Source organism: Oreochromis niloticus, linkage group LG13, assembly GCF_001858045.2.
Source record: "Oreochromis niloticus isolate F11D_XX linkage group LG13, O_niloticus_UMD_NMBU, whole genome shotgun sequence".
NCBI lineage: Eukaryota > Metazoa > Chordata > Actinopteri > Cichliformes > Cichlidae > Oreochromis > Oreochromis niloticus.
Window position 1 is genome coordinate 19,856,155 of NC_031978.2, and position 22,206 is coordinate 19,878,360.

A 22,206-nucleotide genomic window follows, 5' to 3' on the forward strand; every position below is an offset into this window, starting at 1 on the left:
CCTAGAACGGATCAGTGGTCGTATCTGGAAATATGATTGATCTGAGATTATTCAAATAAATGCCACAGGACACTTAGGATAAGCTGTTTTAAGGAAAGCATGAAATAATAAATAAGTCTTATTTGATTAATCTCACTTTTATACACAAAATTGTTGTCTGTGTGTTTGTTTGTTTGTTTGCTTGTCTACAAACTGCTCCTACATGATCAGGAGTTGAGCAGTAAAACTTCGCACAAGGTTGCATCTTAGGTCCCTGAGGGTTCTCATCTATACCATGTATTATAATGTCATCATATTTCTGTGCAACCACCTAGCATTTGGCTAAAAGTGACCTGTTTTCACATTTTAGTACCCCTTTTTTAAATCACCATTGATATTTACACAAGTTATACAAGAAATATTATGGCACCATCATGATACTTGGCAACCAGATAGAGATGGGTTAAAATAGCCTGTTTTTTTTTAACCTATATTAACTTACAAGCATCCCATAATTTTAATTTTATGGCAATAACATGTCATTTATATCCACAAATGCTCAGTAATGCAGATCATAATGCAAACACCTACTAGATAGATAGATAGATAGATAGATAGATAGATAGATAGATAGATAGATAGATAGATAGATAGATAGATAGATAGATAGATAGATAGATAGATAGATAGATAGATAGATAGATAGATAGATAGATAGATAGATAGATAGATAGATAGATTGGTGCACATGGATGAAGTCTGCCTTCAGGGCTTTCTACCAGAAAGGTTTTCAAACATGTGGTAAACATTGTGAAGGGGTCTATTTTAATACAAACCATCATGATCTTTTCCCAAACCAAACCAAGACGTTTTGGTCAACCAAAAAGAGACTGAAGAAGAGCATAATCAACAACAACAACAAAAAATAGTTGGACCCTTTCAATCAAAAGACGGTCATGCACAGGATACAAACCACAGTCTCCTTGGGTAAAGTCATGTGCTAGCATTTTGTACCCCCACCAAAAAGGACTCTTTGTTGGGCTTTTATTTGGCAAACATTCACATGTTGCTTGAGGAAACAACCAATTCTGTCTCTGAGGTATATAAATGTGTTCATGTAGTCTTGTCTGCAAGTGTTACTTCAAAAATGATCTTCTCTTGGTTAATTATTACACAACCCATTGTGTTTACTGACCCAACAGAGCAGGATAAATAATGTTGTTTAGGCGAATAGTGGAAAAACATGCGTCTGGACTTCTTTAAGTTTTCTTGAAGACGTTTCACCTCTCATCCAAGAAGCTTCTTCAGTTCTAAGCGCAATTGGTGGAGAGTTGCCCTGGCTGTGTGGTTGAGATCATTGTCTTGCTGAAACGTCCACCCGAGTTTCATCTTCATCATCCTGATAAATGGCAGCAGATTTTTATCAAGAATGTCTCGGTACATTTTTCCATTCATCCTTTCTTCAGTTATATGAAGCACGCCAGTTCTGTATGCTGAAAAACAGCCACACACCATCATGTTGGCAAGTCAAAACCTCACTGTTGGTTTGGTGTTTTTGGGGTGATATGCAGTGCCTTTTGACCTCCAAACATGGCGTGTATTATGGCATTCAAAGAGTTGAATCTTGGTCGCATCTGACCACACTATATTCTCACAGCATTTCACTGGCTTGTCTATATGTTGTTCAGTTATCTTTAAATGCACTTGAACATGCTTCTTCATCACCGACAGTGCTCACTGGATCCTTCAGTAGTGTAAAAATTCTTCTGTAACTGGTTTTACACTTCATGAGATGTTTAATGTGTGCCACCTGGTAATGACACACCTTTTTATAGGCCAAGCAGCTGATATTAATTTGCAGTAAGTGGCAGGAATACTTTATATTTGCTGATAGATTTCAGCTCGTGACCTTTAATGCTTTTTTGCACCTCCCTTTCTTCACATGTTCAATACTTCTTCCCTGTTTGATTTCTCATTATTACACATAACTTGTGGAGATCTATAGTTTGATATTTTTTGCATGTGTGAATTGGATGGGTTGTTACAGGCATCTGCTGGGAATTTCATGTCAATAGCGCCTTTAGAAATATATTTACTTAGAAAATTAGTGACATATTCAGTACTTACTTTACCCATATCAGCGCTATCTCCCACCATTATCAAAACACTAAATGAGGGAATTTGTTTTAGAAGAACGGTGCTCCACCCCTTGGTGTTGTTCCAGAGACTTGTCCCCTTTAATTAGATCTCTGTCTGTATGGAAAACGTAAATGCTTCAGTATGACAACAAATTCTGTAACTTCTTTTTATTAACAAGTTCGCCTTTAGGCAATAATGTGGGAAAAAGGCAGATCAAAGACAGCTGAAATCAGTTAAAAGCCTCCTTTGTATTTGGCTGTTCATCACTGTAAGTGATTCCCATGATATGGCCCCACAGGCTCAGGCAAAAGGAATAAAGGCCTTTTTACAGATTCTTGCATTGCCCTCTTTTTCCTTCGTGATCAGAAGACATTTTTGCACAAAACTCAACCCCATAATATTTAACATTTATATCTGGGATGAACTCCAATGTCCTGTCCTTTAAAAAAAGAAAAGGGATGAATCAGTTTGAAGTCTGTTAATAAACTAAATGAATCTGGTTTGCCCAAATTGGAAAATCATATATCCGCATGAAACCATCATTATGTCATCTGCCCATACAGTGCCATTGCATTTGCCAGTATATTAAAACTTGTGAATGGGCTAAAAAGTAACATTAATGAAAGGTTTACTTGTCTTTATTATCACTGTGCTCACTTTCACCTCTACAAAAAACATGACTATAAATTTGGCTTCTTACTCGTATCGACCAACATTTACAGCGTCTGGCAGTTGTTGCTAAATTTTAAGTAACTGTGTGAGGACAACATAAAACAGCTCTATGAGAATCTCTGATTTGGTGCCATCACTTTGAAGCTCAACTATACTGAGTCGTTTTTAATCAACTCATACGCATTAAGCCATATTTATCATGATCACTTGTCTGGTTTGCCACAGAGATAAATAGCAAGCATGTCTTGAAGCAAGTGGTTGAGCACAGAGCGAAAACTCGGAGGATAATCATGGATTAGTAATAGTTTCCATGACAGAGATTGCTATAGCATTCTTTGATGGTGCAAAACAGAGCAGCATGGCACACATGATGCTGCAGTCGCAGAGAGTCTGGAGGATGACCATCTACTTTTGATGGGCTTTGCAGAGGAGACAAACATAAGACACTGAGAGGAGCCACACACAGCGTTCCACGTGTGTTTCTTCTTTCTTCATCAGATTTGGACAGTGGAAAGAAATCTTTTTTCTCAACTCATTGAGTCCTTTGTGGGCTGCAGGATTAATGGGACCTTTCCAGCATGAATGGATCACAAAGCAGGGAAATGCCCCGCGTAGGGCGTTGGCCAACTACACGGCAAATACAGATAGATAGACTCAGCACCTCTTACCCGAGAGCAATTTAGAACCTCCTTTCCACTTAAGCAGCACCTTTTTCAGCTGGAAAGTCCACAAAAGGCTGAGACTGAGCCAACTCTGCTGCACTGCTGTGAAGCAAAAGCTTTGTAACAGTAGTTAAAGAGCTGCTCTGTAGGAAACACTGCAGCATGTGTCATTGTTGTATGATTTTGAAATGTTTTGCTCGTTGAATGCAAGGACTCACAGATGTGTAAAATTCAAAAGGTTGAAAAGTACACCAGATTTTATTAAAACGCATCATGATGACTGTGATGGCTGTTGGCAAATGTTATAAGGAAATTCAGTGAGTGTATCTTTGTGTGGGATTTTTCTGCTTCGAGGAGATTCTGGAAACACCCATCCAGAGTTAAAAATACATTTTTAATTGGGGTTTCATTTTTCCATGTCTAATACAAAATGAACAATCACAGATTTCTTATTTCAAATAAGACTACAGAGACTCTGTACTTACTTGCTGTAGTGATGGTTGCTGTAAATCAGTTTACAGGGTTTGGAGATAGGAAAATCTCTGAATGCAGTGCAATACCCCTCAACAAAGGAAATAATTATTCACAAGAAATCAAAAACCCAAACTTGATATTACGTTCCAAGTTGGCACCCTATTCAAACACTGCATGTTGCTCACCGAGTCCAAACACCAAAAATGTTTCTCTTTGCTTTTGGAACACTTTAAGCATTTAGCAACATCGTCTGACCCAGGCAATTAAAGCAATGATAATAATAATAATAATAAAATACAGATAAATCTCTTCCAGACTTTTGGAAAGATTCAATTCCGATATTACTGAAGAGGGGGGGAAATGAGGGTAGTTTGGGGGGTTCTCAGCACTTCAGTCACTTGTGCGCTAACGAATGTAGTGTTGTGGAATTTGTTCAGCACACTAACATCACACCAGCATCCAGTGCCTTTCCTGAGAGCAAGCAGCATATATGTCGTTGTCTGCCACATTTTCTTTTATCTTTTACTTTGAGTGGGAGTACCAAAGTTTTCTGCCTTTGCCAGTTTACAAAAATACATGCACAGTGTAACAATTGATTACGAATTAATTAGCAATTATTAGCAATCATCAAACATTACATTGTTGTTGCACACACAATAACATGCTCTTACCAAAAATGGATTTTTATTATAAAGATGTGTGATTTTGTATTTTACAAATATATTTTTTGCACCACTTTTGTTTTCACATGATCAGTTCAGGTTTGATTTGCATATTTACATTAAATTTAAATGTATCGTATCAGATTCTAACAAAAAACCCATCCTGCATGTTTTATTCCTTTAAGGTCAGTATTCAACATGTATATTTCTTCATCTATGGTTGATTCCTCAACCTTCGCTCTGCTGGCTGCGGTGTCCCACCAGTGGAGTTCAGCTGAGCACACCCAGAGGTGACGCACACACCTGGAGGTCCTCTAAGACCCGGATGGCCCCTGAGTCCAGGCCGGCCCGTATGCCCCCTTTGACCCTGCCTTCCAGGCTGGCCATTGAAGGCTCTGCCAGGACGTCCACGCTGACCTGCGATGGAGTCAAAAATATTGTTTAGTCTTCAGTTCGTGCAGTCTGCTCAGTGAGCTGAGTAATGCTTCTTGTGCAGATTCCAAGAGCAGCGTACTTCCAGAGAAAAATCATTTCATTCAGGCCAAGAAGTACTCATGTTACTGTACACCAGCTCCTTTTCCCTGGAATTTAAAACTAAGAATAAGCTGAACATGCTTAGCAAAGATGTCCACATCAGTTGATGCCTCAATTTCAGTTGAAAAGAAAAACAAAAAGTACCCTTTGGTCCGGGGTCTCCAGTGTTACCAGGTAGGCCGTAACCCTTGGCTCCTTTATCACCTTGCTCTCCTCTGTCGCCTGCAATCAAAACACATACACAGATGCATGAGTTCAAGAAAGATCTGTATGTTTGGGTTGCTAGACCACTCTTTACATCACTTCCGCTTCACCATGCTCTCAAACTTAAGTAGTCATCACTCTGGTCCACTCATTTTCTTGCCTGAACCAATCAGCCTCTTTCCCTTTAATTCTCAGTACTCTTCTGTCACTCTGTCTTTTAGCCTCACTTCTGTGTGTGACCCAGCTTCTTCCCATCTCCATCTCATCTTGGCCAGACAGAGCTCCTCATCCAAGTCTCCACTTGCTTCATCTTTGCCACCACCAGCGTCTAGACACCGCTATGTAGCTTAACTGGAGTGTAATCGCCAGAGTTCTGACTTTACTACTCAAACACTATATTTCAATAAATCATGTTCAGTTCCTTTCTGAACTCTACCAATGACCAAGCTGTTGATGTTGATTAAACACCATACGTGTTACTGAGATCACTGGTAAATAAATGTTGAAAACACCTTATAAATATTCTTCAGTTTCATTGGCCTGGCAGGGGTATGACTGTGACATCACACTAGGGCCTCAAACCATAAATAAGAAAATGTACACGTCGGTTGACGAGGTTTACAACACTGTGAGGTATATGATTTAGCAGTCGCATACTGCATGGTTCATACTGAAAGATACTAAAGGTAGTATTTTTCCCCGTGGTGTAAAGGATGTCAGATACTTCTTTTAAAGTTATTTCAGTGGTGCATTTTATACTTGAAACTAAACAAAGCAGGAAAGCGTGAAATTAAAGGATTTATATATAATTAATACTATCACAGCCTGAATCATGACATTTTGTAAAATCATACAAGTCATATAAGTCAGTTTGGTCTAAGTGTTAAAGCAGTGTTCAGTTAAGTACAGTACTTCAATAAATACTTCACCAAAGTTCAGGAGGGATGAGAAAAAGGGTTCAACAAAGAGAAGGCAACTAAATGAAAAGCTGAGTGTGAAACTTTTTACTTAAGTGGAATAAAATGCCTCATAACACATGAAATCTCCATCTCTCTGTCTGTGAGTTCCAGGAGCTGAGCAACCAAACTCTGCACACGGGTAAAGCTTGATGGTGATTATCTATATCAGATATTATGACATCATCATATTGCTTGATAACCATGTCATTGCTCAAAAATATGATGCACACAGAGTACACCTGGACCCTGAGCCCTTGAAGGGTACAGGTGGATGCTGGGCTGGTGGAAAGGTGGAAGGGTTTTTTTCAGTAGTGTCCATTTGGGACACGATTCTACGAGAGTGCAAAATCTGTGATGCAGCGCAGCTCAATTTGCTGCCCTGAAGAACTTGAAAAAGACCCAGACACCATGTATTTTGAGTTGTACTGATTACAAAGGTAATTGTTCCAGTCATGATGTACTGATGTATTTCTGTTTTTTTTTTTAATTTTTGTCCTGCTCCTAAGAGGCCAAAAAATAAAATGATGTCTGTTTAAGTATAGGATATTATAGCTTTCTTTCCAGCATGTATTCTGCCTAAAATAAACCTTGATTAGTTATCATTTTTTCATGTATATCAGACTGTATTCATAGATACAGTCTGCCTTGTTTGTTATTCATACCTGCTTCTCCTTTTCGGCCTGCTTCTCCAGCTTCTCCGTAGAATCCCGGTGGGCCCACTTCTCCTTCCGTGCCATGATTACCAGGATCCCCCTGACAACATCATCAACAGGAAAACACATTGTTAATCTTTTGAGTGTTTTCAGCTTGAACCTGGCCACCACTTAAGTCCTGTTTCACCTCTAACCAGCTCTGAACAAAAAGCCTGAAAAGATTTATTTGGCTGATAATTCAATACTCTGATGGGAAAACACTGCATTTTACTGGTGCATCACTTGTTTTGGCACCAAACGCCACAACATCGGGCTTACCATCCGAAATCTAATGTAGAGGAATATTTTTATATAGTCATGGTTTCAAGAACATTCATCAGCCAGAGAGTTATTGTGATTAGGAGTTGTGGGACATGAATTGATTCTACACTGTATAATAATGTGGAAAAGCCTTTCTAATCCAAGGACAGCCTTGGTACTCTCCAAAAACCATTCAAAACAGACCAAGTGTCTAGTCTGTGACTCCTTATTTGTCCTCATGGAGACGTGGAAAATCGTAATGTTTTCATTCCAAGCTTTTCTGCCAAATACTTCAGCTCTCTTAGTCCAGTCCAGACCTTCGCAATGTGTTTGCATTTTACTCAGCCAGGCAGACAATAATGAACAATGTATGGAGAATGTACTTGGACTCTGACAGTGTGTTTAAGCTAAAGGTCTGCACAGGACATGTGTGATTTTTTTTTTTCTTTATAGGAAATGTTCCTAGAGTGTAGACTGATACGTCTTGAACAGTGAAAGTGTAAAACTCACAGGTGGTCCGGGGGGTCCTTTCTGTCCAGGGGGACCAGGGGCACCCATGGGAACATCCCCGTACAGAGGACAGACAGCAGCACATGTCCTCTTCACAGAGTTGGCAAACATGGACATCTGCTCCAGGACCACTTTTTTACAAACCTCAATCACGTGTTGAGCAGGGAGGGTAGGACCCTGTGTAAGAAATCATTACCACATCCATCACTGGAAGGAACCCAACCACGGGACATGTAAAATGGAATATTACAGGACGGGGCATGCTGAAGCAACGGCTGCCTCTCTGAGGGAAATGCAGCGAACAAAGCCAACAATATTTCCCGAGGCTCATTATGGATTTATAGCCACACTAAATGAAACTCTTGCTGTGACTCACTACTAACTGCAGGCTAATGAGACACTGTTTAAATGTGTTCTTGACACCAAAGCTGTTACCAAACACTGTGTGTGCCAGTCAGTGTAACTACTAGAGCAAATGATTACTCTGCTCTTTCTGTGCCATTTTTCACAGAACGATGACGTGCCAATTATAGTAGAGACAGCTTTTCATCTCAGTTACAGAGCTAAATACAAAGAGTTCTACTCTATACTCTAAGCATTTAAATGTTATTTGTATCAGCCACACACAAAAAAAAGTGAGAGGCTTGTATTTTACTTACTGGGGGACCTGGCGGCCCCTGAAAACCATCTGGTCCAAGTTCACCTCGAACACCCTTGACTCCGACAGGACCTGAACGTCCAGGTGGGCCTGCAGGCCCGCGCTTCCCTCGTCCTCCCTGAGGACCCTGCTTACCCCTGTCTCCAACCTACACAGGATGTTAACAACATCAGCAGGACACGATTCAGGATGGAGCAAGCGTATACGTCAGGATACAACATGTAATCACTTCTGCATGGATGCAAGCTTTATGGAAAGCATTAACTGCTTAAAATCTGTGTCAAAACAAGCTGAATGATATGAATGGTTATAGGATTAGGGACAAATGTTATACTCAATACAGGAAATAAAGAAAGTGTAAACAGACATTTAAAGAGTAAAATCTTTCAACCTCCCAAAACCTGCCCTGGAAGTATAATGTATAAATATATATTTTTTAAAAACATGATATTTTTATGGACGTTTGAAAATAGAAATTAAATCTGGCAGAGAGCTTTGAGAAATGTGCAGAATTCATTTTAGTGCATTTGTGCTTCTGTTCTTATCACATTCACAGATGTTCTAAATATGTTTGGAATGTTATTTAATGGATTCGTATCATGTGACGATCGGATTTTCTAATCGCCGTAGCTGCAGAAATATTATAGTGTTAGGAAACTCCACACCTGCAAGACTCCTCTCTTCAGTGACTCAACTAATCACAACTAGCCTGTTATATTAAATCGGAGAACTGGGTTGATTGCAAACGACAGCTTATAGTGACAGAAAAAAGGTTCGTGATCCCTCTGGAATTCCCAGGAATTCTGAATTGATTATTCATAAAATGTGCTCTAATCACAGTTATAGCTGCAATCTAAACTAATAGCACAGAAACATTTGTACTTTTCATGTCTTTATTCAACGCATTGAGTAATCACTCAGTGCGTTCTCCTTTACTAGCCAAGACTTTCAGCAGACACTTCCTGTAGCTGCTTATGAGTCTTGAACAACAATAAAGAGGAAATTTGGACCATTGCTCCCACAATAAGTCTTTCAAAACATTTCTTGGATTGTTCTTGATGGAACGGACCTCATCAGGTCAAGCCAAACCCCAACTGAGTCAAGATCAGCACTCGAAATCAGAAAAGGGATTTTTTTTTTCCCCCTCCCCTCCCCCTTTCCATAATTCTTGTGCTGTCTTACTTGTGTGCTTTGGGGTATTGTCCTAAGCTTCAGGTTATGTGATGCTGCCCTCACATTCACCTGTAAAAATTATCTCAATGACTGCATGTCTTTCAGAGGTAAGGCAGCAAAACAATCCCAAATCATGATACTCCCTGCACCATCTGTGGTTGAGATGAAGTTTGGGTGTTGCTGAGGAGTTCCTTTATTTCCACTTAAGTCTCATCTGTGACAGAACAGATTCTCAGATGTGTTGTGGAACATCTCCGTGGACATTTGTAAACTGAGGACGTGTTGCAAAGTGCAATTCCAGTAACATCATTCTTATTCTCAAGTGGCATTTAAACACTGTAGCAAGTTTTATTAAAGTGGGGGTTTTTTGTTACCACCGAGGTCTTTGCAGGTTGTGCTCTTGATGTGATCATTGGAGAAGACCTTTGTTTAGGAAAAGTAGCAACAGTCTTCAGTTTTATCCATTTGTTTCTCTTACTTTGGCTTGAACACCTTGAAAAGTGTACTAGAAAGCAAGATTAATGAGTTAGCAAAGTGGGTTGAGCCTAGAGTTGGGAGTTTTCAGTGTCACAAAGGTGGCTCTCTTTTTACCTGGCTAGATCTATGGCAACTTATGTTGAACACATAACTTGGTCTTTAGTAGATCATGTTCAGAGTTTCAGCAATGCAAACTTTGTGTTGTTGTCATTGGAATTTGCTTGTATTCAGATGGTGATGCAGTAAATATACAAATGTATTATCTGGTGCCATAACTATCCATTATCATTAAGATACGTGTTCAATTAATACAGTTAATTTCACTTAAATCTTGTGACAAACTAAAGCTATTTCCATATCTCCTTATTAGACTATGGGAACGCAACAAACTGAGAAACCTTTAATTTTCAATTGTAGACAATGCACTTTAAAATTTCAGACTTCTTAGAGATAAGCAGCAGCACAGTGAGCACACTAAGGGGTAATATAGATGCATAAACTTGTAAGAAGTGCAAAACTTATGTTGTAATTCTCTCTGACTTAGATGACACTCAGTCTGGAACTTCAAGTAATTCCAAAACTTTTTTTCCTGTAACTGTAACTGCAATTGAACTCTTTAAATCAGTTTGTTCTTGAAATGAATATTGTACACCAAGACTTTTAATCATTAGTCTGTGTTAGAATTATTCTTGCTTCAATTTATCGTTATGAAAAAAACACACATACAGTCTCATGTATGAAATCTCACCTGTCCTGCCGGGCCCTTAACTCCTTGTTCCCCCTTTAAAAAATTAATTTGATGTTAAGATAGAAAAAATGAATATGTTGAGCAACAGGTAAAGAACGAGCAACAGGGGAAAGATAAGTAAGGCAGTACCTGTACACCTTTAACTCCTTTAATACCCTGGATTCCCGTGTCACCCTGTACAAGGCAAAAGAAAAATAGCATTTTCATGATTTTTTGCAATTAGTTTGGTTCATTATATTCATTACATTCACACTGAGCAGTCCCACACATACTTTAGCAGGTTAGTCCCATACACTAAAGTCCAACACTGTTATCTACTCTACTCTATCATTTTTTGCCAGTGTTCATCCCACATTGACTGTGGGCTGACAGCTGAGATGATCCAGTCATGGAGCTATGAAATATTTCAGTAAGCATATCTCCTGCATGTATTCTAATACCACATGTCCATCCATGCTGACCTTTACCAACCCATATGGTAAAGTCACGTTTGTGAATTGAAAACACTTCTGAGTATGCTTTACTTTAAATTACTTTTCATTTATTTATTTATTTATTACATAATTTTTTTTTGTATTTCTTCTTCATGTGAAGCATGAATATCTGCCCTTTTCATTGGTGCGGGATGTACGGTAAACATTGAGAGCAGGTCCTGCGGGGGAGTTTAGCACTTTTAGTGACCTCCTGTCCATATGGGGAGACAAAAATACACTGAGCCAACATGCCCTGAGCAGCAGCCTGTGATTTGACATATATTTGACAAACTGTTTCCTCGAACTCTACCAACTTATGTTACATTAGTGGGCAGCGAAATTAAGGATGGTTTATATAACATTATAAAAAAGTGCTGTCTAGTATCTAATTGGACCTACCATTGTTACCTAAATACAAGGTTGCTTTCCAAACCAGGAAAATGTCTTGGTTTGGAAAGAGAATCCATCTGTAAATCTTAAATTCTACGTGGCTCATTGACCCAGCAAATGATTCCTAAATAGCAGCTATAATTGAACCATTAACAGTAATTTTGCCCCCATTTTATTTCTCAAATGGGTAATGGATAGGGATGTATTACCTTGGGCCCTTGTTTTCCAGGCATGCCCACATGTCCCTGTAAAAAGATGACATGGTTTAATAGCTCGAAGAAAATGAACTAGTGTTTGGAAGAGTTAAGAAAAGTCATCTGGAGCACTTACAGTGGGTCCAGGTGGGCCAATAAATCCAGGTCTTCCTGGCTTTCCTGCAGAACCCTTGTAACCTCTGGGACCCTAGAGGATATAACATTTATTAACCAACCTAAGCTACAGCTTTATCCTTTGTCATTTCCCTTTAGGATGGCAAACTACTTTACAAACAAAATGGATTATGTGCTGTCTTCAGTGAATGAAATGCCTGAAAATGTGACTTACAGTTTGCCCTCTGGGACCCATTTCTCCTGGTGGCCCCAGGGTGCCTTTCTCCCCCTGTAAGAGGAACAAATGGCCAGGTATTAATCTGCCAAAAAAACTACATTTTACACTAATTTACAAAACCTAACAACATCAATGAGTTACCTTTGCTCCACTTTGTCCAAGTTTTCCGCTGAGGCCCTGTGGTCCTTGATAAGCCTGTAGAGAACAGATGACATTTACAGTATAATGATAAATGGGCACTGCTTCCAAAATTCTACATAAACATGCCATTATAGGCAGAATATAATACCTCTATTCCTGGATCACCATCTCTGCCAGGTAAGCCCGGATCTCCAATAATGCCCTAGGGAGACATATTATTTTTGCAAGTGCAAGTGAGCCCTCAGGTGTGATGCGCTGAGTGTGTTGGCAGTGATTTACCTTTGGTCCTACGGTGCCAGCTCTGCCCACAGGTCCTTGAATTCCCTAGTTTCCATGACAAAAACACTCATAAGAATTCAAAATGATGCTGTTATAAATGTAATCAAACAAAATAATATATCCCCACTTACAGGTTCCCCCTTCAGTCCAGGAGTTCCCCTTTCTCCAGGATCTCCCACAATGCCCTGTAAATTCATCATACAAAGTGACATAAGTTAGAATGTTGCTTTATCTGCAATACATTTGTTTCAGTAGTAAATTAATAGGAAGTGCCCTCAAATAATTCATGCAGTGTAGGTATCATGTAGGTTATCAGTGCAGTTCAAGCCTTTCTTCCAGTGACTCACCAGCTTATGTTGATATAGTTCAGGCCCTCAGTTCTCAGCCAAAATCCAGCCACATGAACTAATGTTGTTTATGGAGACGGCACATAAGCCAAAAACATAGCTCTATTCCAGTGTTTTACAACATTAAAAATGATTTACGTGTCCTTCACGCTCACATAAGGGGATTTTGAAGGAAGCGCACAAAGACTGTAGAGTGGTTTTTTATGGATCATGGAAAAGGGAATCCCACAACCACCCACCTGCTTTCCTCTAAGCCCAGGTCGTCCTGTTGCACCAGAAGCCCCTTTTTCACCCTAAAAATAAAAGCATAACGGTTTCAGATTATATAATATGAGGGAAAAATTAAGTAAACTGGCAGGAAACTTGAATACCTTAACTCCTTGAAACCCAGGAATCCCTTCATATCCTCTGATGCCTTTAACACCCTTCAAGGAGGTCAAAATGTTAGCTATACAGTAATTATATAATGATTTGCTTAAGGACTTACCACTGGGCCTGAAAGGTTAACTTACAGCTTCTCCCGATTTTCCAGTCTCTCCGATGTCTCCAGGTGGTCCTCGAATTCCCTGTAATTGCAGTCAAATGTCAGCATTAATTTCTTTGAGTGATCTATAAAGTTATATAGCTACAACAACAAACTTATAACTTCATTAAGTGGCATGCCAATTAAAGCAAGAACTCAAAAGAGTTATTACCGTAAAGCCCACTGCCCCTTTTAATCCTTTCAGCCCTTTGGGACCTCTGTCTCCCTGTTAACACAGCATCCCATTAATATTCATCATCATTCGTAAAATTCTGAGGTAAAGAAAATGATAAATTACCACTTGGCCCCAGGGTCCTCTCATTCCTTTCTCGCCTTTGATTCCTTCTTCACCCTGAGGATGCATACATGAGGTTTCATTAATGAATCTTGAGAACGAGCCAAAGTGAAGTGCAGCCCTGATGGGATCGTTTAAAGACAAATCTCACCTTTGGGCCTGGTTCGCCAATGTTGCCATAATCTCCTGTGTTCCCCCTTATGCCCTGCAAAATAAAGTTTGACTTAATCAAAAGCAAGACTTCTTGCACAACACCTATTTGTTGGTGAAAGGCCTGGGGAGCAGCGTAAAATTTAATTAATGGTGACTGTTCTCACTGATTACAACTTAATAAGATTTTAGACATTAAACTTTGGATACATCAGACTAAGAGTCTCTTACACTTCAGACATGGCAACTTTCATCCCTAATAAACACAAGGAGGAAGGGTGGAGTGCTAGAGAGATGAGTGACTGAGTGATTTGGGGCAGAAGGACAGCAGCAAGAGAGAAAGCGAAGGTCTACAAGCTGGTATCATGTATGGTTTGGAGTGAGAGTTCAGATTGAGCAGTTTGGAGACAAAGTTAGAGAGTCGAGGCTGAGATGGTTTTGACATGTGCAGAGGAGGGAGAGTGGATATACTATACAAAGGATGTTGAAGATGGAGCTGCCAGGTAGGAGGAGAAGAGGAAGACCACAGAGAAGAATCATGAATGTAGTGAAGGGGACCATGCAGAGTGCTTGTGTGACAGATGGGAAAGGGTGAGATGGAGGCAGATGATCCACTGTGGCAACCCCTAAATGGAGTAGCCAGAATGATGATTTGGCCACTGTAAGACAGAGCTAGAATAGAGAAAGAAACATCCATCCATTCACTTCCGCTTATCCTTTTCAGGGTGTTAGCCGTGTCTGTCACACGGCTAACACAAAGACGGAGACAACCATTCACACCTATGGGCAACTTAGAGTTTCCAGCTAACCTATCCCCACTAACTGCATGTCTTTGGACTGTGGGAGGAAGCCAGAGTGCCGGTAGAGAACCCACGCAAATACGGGGAGAACATGCAACCTCCACACAGAAAGAGAAGGCATAGAACTCAGGACCTTCTTGCTGTGAGGCAACAGTACTAACCACCATGCCACTGGGCAGCAGAAAACATTGTAGATAAAAATATGTTTCTTCCCTTTCCCACCAAGAGTCAAATCCATAAATCTAACACATTGCTTAGCTAATGGAATAAATTACCTAAATTAGCAAAACCATTGACATTATGTCAAAACATAAGATTAAAAACACTGCAAAGTCGACCATATAAACAGCCGGAGAAACATAAATTGTAATTTTTATGCATTATTTTTGCTTATTTTCCATTATGCAACATTATTGGCCTTTGTATTAACCTTAGCTTTAGAGCTTTATACCCACAGCTGGTGAAAATAGCGTTCAGTAAAGAACGGGACAAATGCTTTGTACAGTGTCACAGCAAATTATTTAGACAAACATAAAAGCAGTACACAGTAAATAATGTTCTTGGCAAATAAAGGAAGATTTGTTTTGCCTTTTTGTTTGTGTTTTAGTGAAAAAGCTGGCTATCTAGTTGTTAAGCGTGTCTCTATATTTATCTGGTATTGATCTTTTGATTTAATTCCAAGCAGAAAGAAAAAATGAGACAGTATATTTCCTAAAATGTCACATTATTGCTCTACAAATTAGTCCCCAGCCAGTGAGTTTAGTTTAGCCCACTTTGACCTGGGAGGGGCGGGGGGGGGGGGGGGGGGGACTTGGTTAGTCTCTTTTAAGATCAGTCATTTGGTGCTCATGTGTAATAGATAGGTGTAGTATATTTTTTATCATTGATTTTTTTTTTAAATCTTTTGATCTTAGACTAGAGTCCATCTAATGCTAAGCTAACATTTTCAAGGCTAGAACTTCCAAGTATTAAGCTTACCATTTGGAACAAGTTTATTTATTTTTCTTACTGTCAAACTAGTCTGAGAATACAAATAAGTTTAAATACTGTAAATGTCAGCGCTCTCATATTAGTCACTTCAATGAAAAATATACACAAGCACTATTTAGGAAACCTTGGTATAACATGGATCACTGTTGTTTGCACAGATGCTGAGTTCCTTAGTAGTAGAAGGAAAAGTGTTTCCCAATTGGCTGCATTTCACTAAGTCAGCAAACACATTAAGCAAGGCCAGGATGCCTTTGTCGTGACAGTTTATTTGTCTATCTCACTTAAAGCTGTCTTTACGCAGACTCAGCTGGATGGAGTTGAACCTCTAAACAGTGAGCCGAGAGGCATGACCTTGAACTTTATGACATATCAGAGGCAGTGAGGCTGAGAGGAGCAAAGGACCACCCACCACCTGAGATGGGCAGTTCATATCCTCTGTGCCAGGAAATGCCCTCGTCAGATGCCAGCAGGGAAGGAGATAATCAAGCTGGGGTTGTGTACTTCACAAGCCAGCAGGAGATCAAAACTCTAACCACTTACACAAGACAGATGTTTATTCCCAGAGGCGCTACAGCCGCAATTTGGGACATGAATAATGTAGCATGTACACTTCTGGAAATGTGCTCTAAGTGTATGTGAGTCTACAGGCCTACATGTGCTTACTCAGGCGGCATGGGAGATTTCTTTGAGAGCAAAGGGCATGTTAAAAGGCCAAACTGACGCACAAGTATAAAAAAAATGCTCCTTCTTTAAACACATATTCAGAGACTTTCTGATCCGTGCCAATAACAGTGACTGCTAAGCATCAAAGAGATTAACAAGTCATAAATTTAAAGTGGAAATAATCACGTCTGCAGCTCTCTGAAGGATAGAAAAGTGAGAGTATTTATTCATTCACTGATGCATGTATAACTGGCTCCGTTAGCCTGATGCTTTAATCTTTTGAATTTTCTGACACCTTTTCTCTTTTTCACAATTCAATCCTCCTCTTGTAAAAGAATGCGCCTTTTAGAGAAACAATACATTTGACAAATTTTACACAATAGTTAAGCAGTCTAATGCCACTCATTACCAAGCACTTGGAGGGCATGGTTATTGCTCAACTGCCTTGTTTTCCTGTGTGTGGGATTCATTACGTTTCGAGCGGTTTCTTCCAAATGGGAAAGCAAAACCATTACAAATCCTGTGATCGTTTGCCAGTTTGAGTTTAATCCTGTATTCTAAAACAACAGCGCCTGAATTTTAAGATGCAAATGCATATTTCAGAGCTACAACAACAGCTTATTGTCGCATCCATGTTGGTTCATGTTTATCTAGGATTCTTCAACATGAGTTTTCGAACTGTGAATGGAGCCCCCGTGTTTACTATCGCTAAGCGCTTCTGCTTCCAGATCTGTTTCCATCCTGTGGTCTCTCAGTTGTGCTTCTGTTGCCATTTTCCACAGCTTAGCTGCTGTCTCACGAATGAAAGTTTTACAGTCTCCCTCACCCACAAGCCAGCTTAACTCTTTATTGAGCAGCAAGAGGAAGAAGTTCTGCTCATGCTGAGAATACATGATGTATATACTGCAGTATGCATTCATCCAGTGAGGTTTGACGCTTGCATGGAATATTGAATATTTTTTACCCTGTTCCCTGGTCTCCCTGGGTCTCCATCCTCTCCCAGAAGGCCTCTATGACCCTGCAGAAGAATAAAAAATATGGCATGACAGATTCAACTTGTCTGTCAACTTAAGCCAGTTGCATGCAGAATGACATTCACCTTTGGTCCTGGAGCGCCCTGGATGCCAGGCTGCCCATGCATACATTTGCAAGAGGGTCTTCCCCCCGTGAGGCCGATCTCTGCATATCCTCCACACTGCAATGGACATATAGGTAGGTAACCATGTGACTCCACACATACTCCACACCTATCACTAAAAACAGAAATGCAGTGATGTTAGACGGATGACTCACCACGCTCGAGAGCTCACAGCAACCTTCTGAATAGGCCCTTTCTGGGTCACATGACACTTCCATCTGCTGTAAATCCACCTTGAAAGAAATGGAAGACAATATGAGAAAATACAGTTATATAAAAAAATCAAAACAAAGACTAGTTAAGATAATTGAAAATGCAAGGTGTCAACATACAGATACAGAGCGATCTCCTGCAGCACGCTTTACAATGGAGGTATATCCTTGGTGGATGATTGGCCTTGGCTCATCAATGGACTCCACTCTGACCTCTTCACAGTCTATCAGCAGTTTCACTTGGCTGCCCTTCACACTCAGTCCTACCTTGTGCCACTCTCCATCAAACACCTTCTCCACACCATGGAAGGTCCTCAGCATCTGGCTCCCATGGGGGCTTGTGAAGAAGAAGTCTAAGGAACGTGTATCACCCTGGAACCGAAGGCCAACCAGCTCTTGTCCCTCAGGGTCACTGATCTGCCACAGGTTCCAGGAATGCTTGGCAGTGTCTTTGGTCGCCCTAAATGTTGCAATGACCGAGTAGTCTGAGGGAAGTCCATCTGGGTACACATCGCTGTGGCACAAGAATCAGGTTTAGAGGGCTGGGTGACTAAACAGAGGGTACTTTATTTCAATAGTTTAATAGTTTTATTTTATATGAAGAAGTAAAAACTGAGACACTTGACCTATGGTGGGGGTGCATTGTGTTTTATATATCACTAGTGCCAAAGTTAGCTTGGTAGCTAATTTACAGCTGTAGTCTGCACAAAACTAAAAATGAAAAAAATGTTAAAATGCATGTTCTACATAATAAAGTGTCAATCAATGTTGCTAAGCTTTTAAAACAGATGTTTTAAATGGTGAACTTGCACAAAGGCAGGACCTCCCTCTCTAAGCAAAATGAAGCCATCATTAACACCTGTGATTTTCCTACTGTGACAAGTCAAATTCTCTGATGTGAAAAAGCTCTATTGTGGGAACTTGACCTGCAGTGCTTTAACTTGCGTCAGTGACACCTGTACCAGAATCCTACACCACAGTTGTTTGTTCATACTGCAGACACAACACAGTTGCCAGTGTTAAGTTGTCCAACAAAGAGAAATTTAACACCAGTCTTGAAAGATTAAAGGATTCAGCTCCATTTGCACTCCTGACCAGATGCAGTGTGATCAGAGGTGTCCTCTGCTGCACCTGTGACCACACCTGATATTCAGTGTACACTCCTACACACAGCTTGGTTACACGGCTTGAGATCAGTAAAACAAGGTTTTTGGAATATTCTCCCCCTGAAGGGAGGGAGTATGTAATTGGTTCCATTTGTTTGTCTGTCTGTCTGTTATCAGTCTTGCATCCACAGTTTTCAAGATTTTGCTTATTTATTGATTATGTTCAAATGTTTATGTGATGGTAGCTACATTTAAGACAGCTTGAGTGGATTTGACCTTCACTGTTACCACCCAAGGTAAAAGTTGACCCTGAGAAAAAAATTTCAAGAAACCATATCAAGTAATATATCATATGAAAGGGAATGGAGAGAGCTGTACAACACACTTTTTATTTTGTCAGCATGACGCCCTAAGATCTCACAGTGACGCCTTATGATTTGGCAAAATCGCACACGAATAACTATATCTTTACATTCTCAAGTTTTTACAGCTATTAGAAGCCAAAGATTTCAGGCAATTCTGCTCCAGTCATATGGGTAAAGATAATTAAAATAATTAATTTCAGCATGTAATGCCTCAAGGTCATAGGCCAAAGGTCAGACATCAGCCTATAAGAGGAGGCTGACATGACATATTGTAATAAGAACAACATAAAACATCAAAGTTTTAGTGTAGACCTTCGGGGGAAGTTCTCTGAGTGCTCTTCTTTTAAGTTAGTTTTTAATGATTTCTAAGCTTCAATAAGGTTTAGCTGGACTCAGGCAGAGCAGATCTGTACCTCATGGACTTCTGTAGATGGATGGAGGGGTTGATCCGGTAGGCCACTGCCTCAGGTTGAGAGCCGTCCACCCTCCTCACTCCTCTTGAGTCAGGCACATGAAACTCCTCCAGTAAGTCAAAACCTCGCAGCACAAACAGGTTAGTTTGCTTTATAACTGGTTGAGCATCAAAGGTTTTGGACTATTTCTGAATCTTATGTCAGTGCTGATATCACCGACTTTTATTTGATAGATGCATTACTCAGTGTTGTTATTAATGCCATCTAATCAGTGAGGTAATCCATTAAACCCATTAGCACAACAAGGCTGTTTATTTTCCTTCATGGGTGAATTTAACCACTACATTTTAAACACTGGATGCTTTGTACGGCACTCTGAATGAGATCAGCATTGCTGCAGAATTTCCTGTAAATGTGCAGATTAAAGCTGGGGAATGTTTATGATTACAGACACTGTGACCTAAATATACACCTGCTAAGAAATATTAGCCTTAGATTTTTGGAAAACACTGTTGCTAGGTTATTTTTATGTGAAATGGCTTGTTTGTGACTTTAATCTGTGGATACTGAACAGGACACCATAGCTAAGAAAATGTTAAAAAAAAAAAAAAAAAAAAAAATGTTGCCGGCTGCACACTCTTTGGCTCCAACTAGTAATCTAATCCTCAAAACATTTGTTCCTGATTTCTCTTTTCTTACTGATTTTTTTTTCTTTTCTTTTTTTTCTTTGCTGCTCTGTTTTCTGTCAAAAGAAATAAAAACACAACCATAACTGGTTTTTAGTGACAGCATAACTCTGCTGCAGAAGTTCAAAGGTTAATGTGCAAACCTTAACCCTAGATTGAGCTGCACACCTTTTACTGTGCATACTGGCATGGAGCAGCTGTTGGACCAGGCACTAGGCTGACAAACACTGACATCTGCTGGTCAGAGTACAGTAGTGGGCTACCGTTTAGAAAAAAACGAAAAAGAAAAAAAACGTCCCAACAAATACTTAATATGATATTTAGGATTATAACCGGTGTTTACTTTTTTACCACAAAGGGCTCATTTGAGATTAGATGGCATCATGTATAACAACAGCTGCACCCACACAATCAGCCAACACCTGTCTACATTTGGTTATGATGCATAACAACTTAAAAATAAGCAGTAATATGAGGTTACACATTTAAAAAACTAAACTTACTTGTCAACTTTTGACACTGAGCCAGTCGCAAAAGAGAAAAGAGAGCCACAAACACCAGCATATTTTTCTGAGCTTGCATTTTCGGGTTTTTGATGTCTGGGATTATAAGTGCCTGTAATACAGCAATTAAACAAACCAATAATTCTAAGAGATCAGGTCACACTCAGTGTTATGTTAAGATAGGCTTTGTGAAACACTCCGATGTCTTCCAAAAGTACTCCCTCCACATGCACAAAGGTTAAAGATATCGAAAGAATACAAGGAAACTAAGAGTAATAATAATACCAATAAGAAAGCATTTTTCTTACTATGTTTTATTGCAAGATTATCTTCAGTATGAGCTGTAGTCACAGCTTTGCCTACGCAAATGATTTGCAGTTTAAGCAACTAGATTATTACCTACGCTACAATTACAAAACTAGATAACATGTGTAACTGATCCAATTAAATTGTCCTCAGCTCAACAACCTGATATCATTTATTGCTTTTAAAACTTTCCTGCTACCTCCTTAAGTTAAGAAAACGGTATAGGATATTAGACTTACTTACATATTCCTGTGAAACTTCTTGGAGTTCCTGTTGATAGATCTTTCCCAGTTTCTGGTGTGTGGATTTATCCCGTTCTAAAGTGCCATCACAGGGCCGGTGTTTGAGCTGAGCAGGAGGATCATTCAATCACAGGATCCCTGAGAACCCCTGAGCTCCACTCCACCTTTGGTCCCCAGAGGATCCTTCTCTTCTCATACGCCAGCCAGACCTAAGACGACTGCACAGCCCTGCGTCACCACATTGAAGAAGTGCAGGTATACTTTATGCAAGTTAAAACTAATGAAATGATGCTTCAGTGTTGGAAAATAATCCTGTCCTTGAACTTTGATCAAAGTTTTGATCAGTTATGCTAAAAAATAGTTGCATTTAGTGATTTGCCTTCAGAAAATCAGCTTCTCTGAGAGCAAGATGCAGTATGTCACAGCTAAACACAAGATGCTCTGCAAACATTCCATGTAGAAAAGATCACACCTTCAATCTAACCCACCACTGCACCTAAACACTGCTGAATTATATTGCATACAATAAATACCTGCAACAAATGAAAAAAAAACAGAACATAAACTGGTTTGAAATTTTACTTAATAAAACAAGTTCCCATTTCCCAAGTTTTCCAGCTTTTGTAAAAAAAACCCTGACAAACAGAGATGAAGAAAAATATCCATCCAGTCTCTTTCGCTTATCCAAATCAAGGTTGCAGGGAGGCTGGAGCCTATTCAGGGAAATCTATCAGACAGCTATTGAGAGATTGGCTGGTGGTGTGACCAACATCAGAGCTACAGGGCCATTGTGAAGTTGCCCACGCAGCTAAAAATGACAGAGGAGACAGAGGC

The 22,206-nt window shown here is 39.8% G+C and overlaps 1 protein-coding gene across 1 annotated transcript; it reads right to left on the reverse strand.

Moving 5' to 3' along the window:
* Positions 1-3,929: 3,929 nt before the first annotated feature.
* On the reverse strand, positions 3,930-21,527 carry zmp:0000000760 (collagen alpha-1(IX) chain). The gene is made up of 27 exons (XM_019366401.2): positions 21,374-21,527; positions 20,825-20,936; positions 19,636-19,759; positions 17,872-18,265; positions 17,695-17,772; positions 17,501-17,596; positions 17,366-17,419; positions 13,950-14,003; positions 13,802-13,855; positions 13,676-13,729; positions 13,493-13,546; positions 13,352-13,405; positions 13,220-13,273; positions 12,765-12,818; positions 12,634-12,678; positions 12,503-12,556; positions 12,355-12,408; positions 12,211-12,264; positions 11,998-12,069; positions 11,877-11,912; positions 10,934-10,978; positions 10,805-10,837; positions 8,408-8,554; positions 7,749-7,925; positions 6,948-7,038; positions 5,267-5,344; positions 3,930-5,005 (listed from the first exon to the last, which is right to left on the reverse strand). Exons 2-27 carry the CDS (start codon positions 20,901-20,903, stop codon positions 4,803-4,805), a joined length of 2,292 nt encoding a protein of 763 aa, XP_019221946.2. The 5' UTR covers positions 20,904-20,936; positions 21,374-21,527; the 3' UTR covers positions 3,930-4,802.
* Between the last annotated feature and the right edge of the window lie 679 nt (positions 21,528-22,206).